The 6,417-nt window shown below is 46.8% G+C and overlaps 1 protein-coding gene across 4 annotated transcripts in view; it reads right to left on the minus strand.

Annotated features, from left to right (window-relative positions):
• LOC112459627 overlaps positions 1 to 5,015 on the minus strand; it is a 32,440-nt gene extending 27,425 nt beyond the window's left edge. For 2 of the 4 annotated variants that reach the window (XM_025023811.1, XM_025023809.1), the window contains exons 1-7: positions 4,150 to 5,013; positions 1,839 to 1,880; positions 1,633 to 1,733; positions 872 to 959; positions 728 to 791; positions 422 to 642; positions 184 to 324 (exon numbers count right to left, since the gene is read on the minus strand). In XM_025023811.1, the coding sequence (XP_024879579.1) occupies positions 184 to 324; positions 422 to 642; positions 728 to 791; positions 872 to 959; positions 1,633 to 1,733; positions 1,839 to 1,880; positions 4,150 to 4,212 (720 nt within the window). In that variant the 5' untranslated portion in view covers positions 4,213 to 5,013. Of the gene's footprint in view, positions 1 to 183; positions 325 to 421; positions 643 to 727; positions 792 to 871; positions 960 to 1,632; positions 1,734 to 1,838; positions 1,881 to 4,149 lie in introns of all 4 variants that reach the window. The other 2 variants (XM_025023810.1, XM_025023812.1) reach the window with 2 other exon arrangements.
• Between the last annotated feature and the right edge of the window lie 1,402 nt (positions 5,016 to 6,417).

Consider the following 6,417-nt stretch of genomic DNA (forward strand, 5'->3'; position numbering starts at 1 on the left):
TATAATACACAAAGTAAAAAGCATCGCTAAAGCTTGTATTGCTGAATATAGTTGCTTTTAACAATAATATACCAATTTATTTGCAAAAATTTAATATAATCTCAAGAGTTTCTCATATATTTGTCTCTAATTACTTCCTTGCTTTTTATCGAAATCTTATCATTGACTGCTGACGATTCTTACCTTTATTACACTTGCTGTATCTGTCCTAAAATTAAAGTCACCAAATAAAAAATACGGCGCATTCGGATACTTGTCATTATGAAATCTATCTAATGTGTGCTCGAGTGCTCTTCTGCGCGTTTTACTGTATACCGATGGAAACTGTAAAAAAATTGTTAAAATAAGATAAACAGAAAAATAAAGCAACACACAAACATACGTTAATGTGTATGAGATGACAGTCGTAAAAATTTCTTACCGTCTCCATAGCAATAAAATTGCTCGCGTCATGAAATAAATGTATGTTTATGAGATCAAAAACTGTTCCACTAATACTCCATCGGGTACGCAGAAAACCCTTTCTGGACCATTTGCATTCTGGGAAGAATTCTTGAGGAAACTTAGCTTTCTCTTTGGTAGTAACCGCTTCTATGTTGCCCGAATGGACTTCTTTTCCACTTACGGGTACAAAAGTACACTCTAAAAAAAAAATTGCATAATAATTTAAACAATGTTGCACATATTTCTTGAGAGCTATCCCTCATAAAGTTAACGTGTAACGTACCATTAAAATCCCACAATAAAACATCACTTAAGGACTCGTGCACGAAGTAGAAATTCCCTAGAGCCTACAAAAGAATCTTGATAATAAATATTGCTTCGTTTAAAGTAATCGAACATTCGCTAGAAAGTATATCCCACAACTCACTGTGAAATGTTCAGCGGATGAATAATCCTCGTCAAGGAATACCCTAATTTTGTCAAACAACCTTAACTCCTCCGACGACATGAGTAATCTGTAAATATAACAAGTTTCGTGTCGCGTTAAGTTATACAGTGGAAAAGCACTTAGATGGAAATCTCTTATAAATAATTTTTCAAACAACCCTTTTTTTTTTTTTAAAAAAAAATATATGAATTTCTCCCCTGTCAATATCATCATCATACAATCAGCAATTATCTTTTGAAGTGGCTCACTCAGCTATAGAGCCACGCGTGATGCGTCTATTTTTATTCCTTTCTACCAGTTATGCGTTAAATCATATTCAATATCATATATGTGGAAAGAGAAAGCTATCTGTTTTGGTATATTTATAAAAGGTTTAGATATAATACAATGATAAAGATCAGAAGTTAAAACGTTATAGATACAGATCGAAATATTTTGCAAAAACAACATCAGGCGAGTTGCGTACAGGATCTTATCTTAATAATTTAATTATAGCCAAATATTATAGCTCTTGGAAACCTTCCAAGAAGCATCAATAATAAGATTATAACATGATGCCTTCGGAATCTACGAAAGGTTCGTTCTACACACAGCGTGACTTATCATGCCGCGTATGAAAATTTGTTGCGTGTTTCATTGAAAGTGACAACAATAACGGGTACACCTGTGTTTTCATTTCTATATCGCGGAGAGAAAAGTCGGACGCGAGTCGAACCTGGGATGAAGAACGTGACATTTACCTAACAAAGTCCTCCACGTGCCTCATGCTCTGCTCGTAATTCTTTCCACCTACTTCTTGGCAGTGCAGCGCTATAAATTTCGGATCCAGCCTCGATATGGTCTGAAAAAGGAATCCGCTCGTAAAACAAACAGGCCGGCGCGGCGCGTCGAAGGGTACCGGCGCGCGGCGCGGCGTTAAAAAGCCGCGCACGGGGATGGTACTTACGGATAAAAACTCTTCCGTCCATATCTTCAGCATGACACTAGGCTGCAAGGAGAGAATCGCTCGTATTAATCTATGAAATCCTTCATACTTGGTGCACTTTAAAGAAAAGCTTAATGAGATGTTCGAGGGCGCGCGGATATATTAATAGATATCGTTAACGTCACGCGCAAGGACACACATTGGCGGCGCACCACCAACCCCCACGAGATGCGACGACAAAAAACTCCCGGCGCCGCCGCCGTCGGGAGAGTTCTTTTCTTCCCGTTTCGCGCAAATGACGATACGATAATCGATCGCGGTAACGGAGAGCCCACGCGAGCGTGTCCCGCTGAAGCGGACCCGCATCTCGTTGATGCTGGCACGAGAAAATTGGCTGGTATCAACCGAGGGAAGTATCAACAAGCGTATACGCGAGATTCGATATCGGGCCACGCGTTGTTCCCCACCAACCCTTCCGTCCGCGATGCCGGCGGCGTCCGGCGTCCAAAGATTATCGCGGCCTATACTGTTATTGCCAGATATTCTGTTTCCGTTGTGCCGAACATAATTCGCGCTTACGTCGCGTTAAAAGTTATTTACATGAATTTTCTTCTTGACAGGCCGGAAAATCGATACCGGGAATGCGAAGAGCGCTAGAAAGTGCTTTGAGGGGCGAATCTCTCAATCGATCGTTCAACGAGAACTCCTCTTTCGTCGTCTCGACGTCTCGTCGCGAAAAGATCCCGTTGGGAAAAACGCGAAAGGGAACGACGCGACGTTTCGTTCGATGCTTCTCGAATCGACGGAGGACAAGGGAAAGCTTGTAAACCTATATCTCGAAAATTTCTTCTCGAGTTACGTCATCCCACCGACGCGACGATTCGTCTCGCGATACCGCATTATCGTTGATCTTACGACAGAAATTATCATAAAATACGTATACATTTACGTTTGTCAAACGCGTGGAAGTGCCAACGACGAGAAAATAGCAGAGGTAAGAAGCGTGCCCGAAAACTGTTCCGAAATTTCTTGCCCTTAGAAACAAAGAGCTTTCTAATAAAAATCCTCAGAAAGAAACTGATGAATGATTTCAGGTTCGAGTATCACGCTACGTGTTACGATATTTTGGAGCATAGGTATATGTAGGATCACCGGCGATTCCTGGGGGGGTATTTTGGTATTTAAAACACTCGCTTTGAAATAAAAAAAACCAATATTGCTGGATCTGTTTTAAAAATCTAGGGCAAAAAAAACAAAAAATAAAAAAAAAAAGTAAAAATGAGATCAGAAGTTTTACGTTCTCGTCGTCGAGCTTGGAGTAAAAGTTAAACGAGTGTTTTAATAACAGAACACTCCACTTTCAAATAAAAAAAAATCAATTTTATTGGATCTGTTTTAAAAATCTAGAAAAAAATACAAGAAATTTTTAAAAAGTAAAAATGGGATCAGAAGTTTTACTATATTCTCGTTGTTGATCTTGGAGTAAAAGTAAAAGTTAAGCGTGATACTAATTGTAAGAAAAATATCGAACCGAATAATTTTGCCCCAAAACACCCCCCCCCCCCATTGACGTCAAGAATTTGCTGTTATGTATAGAATTATATAATATATTTTGGATCCAGGTGGATAAACGTTGAAATGATGACATCGAAATTCCAAAACTTCTAAATGTCGGGAGCATCAAGGTCGCATTCTGTGGTTTACACGCGAACTTTCGGCGAGTACGAAACGTCACGGATCACGGCAGATTTACCACGTCGAGGGGGCTAACGAACGCGATGCTCGTGTCGAAATGATATACGCCGCATAATTAAAACACGTGGACGGGGCGAGGGCGAGAGAGAGGAGAAAGATGAGAATTTTGGTGAGGCCGGGAGAGTACGCGACGGGATCGAACGGAGCGGGGTCTTTAAATGTCGCCGCGGACCGACTTTCTCAACCGAGTTGAACTACCTAAAACGAGAAGCCGATCGCCCGGCACGTGTGCGAGTACGATCCGTGTTGCGCGTACACACGAATATACGAAAAATCCGCGCCGACCAGCGCGCGGCATCCGGCAGGTAAGGCGCGAGAGGAGAGGAGAACGGAGGCGACGCGACGCGACGCGACGCGACGCAACGCCCGGCGGCAAGTAGGTCGTGTATCGCGTGGATAAATAATCGCACGAAATCGACGAGAGCGCGCGCGATCGATCGATCGGCTGGCTGTCGGCCAGCCGCGCCTCGGAGTTCGGAGCCTCGCAGTCCTCGCACCGGTCGCGGGGTATCATCGGGGCCCGGGCCGCCCGGGGGGCACGAGTGACGTCGACGACGCACATTGCACACGCACGTACCTCTTCGAAGATGCTGCCGACGTTCGCGGTGATGAGGAGGACCGGGACGCCGTTGCCCGCCATTCTCGCGCTCCGCTCGGAGGCTCGCCTGCTTCTGGAGCTCTCGGGTCAGTCGGGTCCCCGACCCGACGTCGCTCTGGTCCCGAGTCCCGAGTCCCGAGGGCGCGCGATCGTCGGCACCGCGAGACGGCTGTGTCGTTAGAGACGGCGACGATGACGACTCCGGAATCGCGGTCTGTCGACACTCGAGCCGCGCCGCACCGCACCGCACCAGCACCAAGCACCACACTGACGACGGCGACGGACGAACACTGGCGCTCGGCGCTCGACACTCGCGGCCGCCCGACGATCGACGGCGGCCGCGCACGTCGCTCGCACGTACTACTCGCACACTGCTAACGGGCTCGCTCTATCGGTCGGTCCGTCCGCGCTCTCTCTTTCTCTCTCTTTTCTGTCTCCGCTGTCAGCCGCTCGATCCTCTTCTCACCGGCCTTCCTCCGATCTCACCTTCGCGATGCCGCGATCGTTGTCGGCCGTTGTCGCGCACCTTTCGGGGAAAGCGCAGCGTCGCGTGAGAGATAATAAACACAGATAACGCGCGCACGCCGTTAGGCGACGAGTACGAGGAGCAAAGTCATCCCCCGCGCCGCGAGGAAGCCGCTCTCGCGCACCGCGCGACCTCGACGCTGCCGCGCCGCGAGTACGTACGCATTGTCGGAACGGTCGGAACGCGGGCAGGAGAGTACAAACGAATGCGGTGGTGGGTCGTGAGTCTCCTCGTTCTTCCTTCCTTTCTTGCGTCTCCCGCGAGCTGCGTTACGTTGTGTCGCGGCGTTGCGAGAGAGAAAAGCCGCGCGCGCGATAAATATATCCCTCTATCGGCCACGACCGAGGCCACGCCTACCGCGGACGTCAATAGGCAGGGCCGTGCCTATCGCGCGCGTGTCGCTGGCGAACGTGGGTGCCGGCGCGGCGGGCACGCGTGCGGCCTGAGGCCGAGCCGGCCGCGGCCGGGCCGAGGGCACCCGCCGAGAATCGCCGATTTTTCTCCTAACGAGCTAACAAGTAAAAAAAGACCGGTGACATTAAGATGATCGCTGCTGGACAAAAAAAAATTCAAGGGCGTCTGAATAACGGAGGCACAAAGAGGTCGGTCGGGCGTTTATCTCTTATTAGTAAATAAGTTTCTAATTCGACTTGAAGAGTCAATACAGGCGAGAGTAACAAAGTTGAGAGCGTAATCCACCGCATCGTTGAGATAATAATAATTTGCTCGAGTTAACGGAGACGGATCGTTATCTGAGTGAATAAATACTGCAAAATATTGCAAAAATAGCCGCGTAGGAGAGATAGAGTGAAAAATAAAATATAGAAAAAATATATAATTCGACGATTATAGATGAGAAAAGTTTTTTTTGTTAAAATATTTATTTTACTAATTGAACGGCTCTGCGGAAAAAAAATATCGGAATCGTTTGGGTGCGACTTGGAAAATAAGAAGCCGCACGCTCCGCGACCGCAGCGTATTACAGCATATCATCGTAAACTCGTCGCGAAATATGGTCGTGTCGCAACCGCGATATCGGCAGGCGACAAATATCAATGGACCAATCGACAGGGATCGATACTTTCCAGCATCGGCCATCGGCCAGCGTGCCGCTATGGCCAGAGGATGACAGAGCGGGGCTTTTACGCGCGAGCGGCGATCGGCGTTATCGGTGAACGGCCAAATACGTCTCTCTCTCTCTTTCTCGTTCGCCTCGGCTCTCTAAGGAAAAATCCCCAACGGGGGATTCGGGGATCGCGCATCCGCGGCGATCTTACTCACCGGATAAATTTCGAATATACGCGCTTTCGGAAGCAACGTCGATCTCTCGGAGATCTTCTCCGGAGAACTTTGAATCACACGAATCCCATGACGATCGGGAACGTCATGCCGGATATTTATCAGCGTACGTGTACGCGCGCGATAGTGCGTTTAATGCGTTGCGTTGTGTTTAATGAGTAAAGTTGAAGATCGACGCGATGACTGGAAAAAAGGAAGGAAGGTCTTTTTAAAAAACACCTCGTTTACGCGCGATTTTAATGGAGATGAGGGACTATTCTAACGTTTTTTTTCTCTCTGAAAGATTCTGTATAAGGAAAAAATTAATGTAACTGCGAGAAACGCGTATGAAAATAGGAAATGGTTACGCTGATGCGTCCTCTTTCTAGTTTAAATTTGCATGTGATTTTTTTCAGTTTGCGGATGTAAAGTGCGTCCTTTTT

This window comes from Temnothorax curvispinosus, unplaced genomic scaffold (assembly GCF_003070985.1).
Source record: "Temnothorax curvispinosus isolate PA1 unplaced genomic scaffold, ASM307098v1 QBEX01010032.1, whole genome shotgun sequence".
Classification (NCBI taxonomy): Eukaryota; Metazoa; Arthropoda; class Insecta; order Hymenoptera; family Formicidae; genus Temnothorax; species Temnothorax curvispinosus.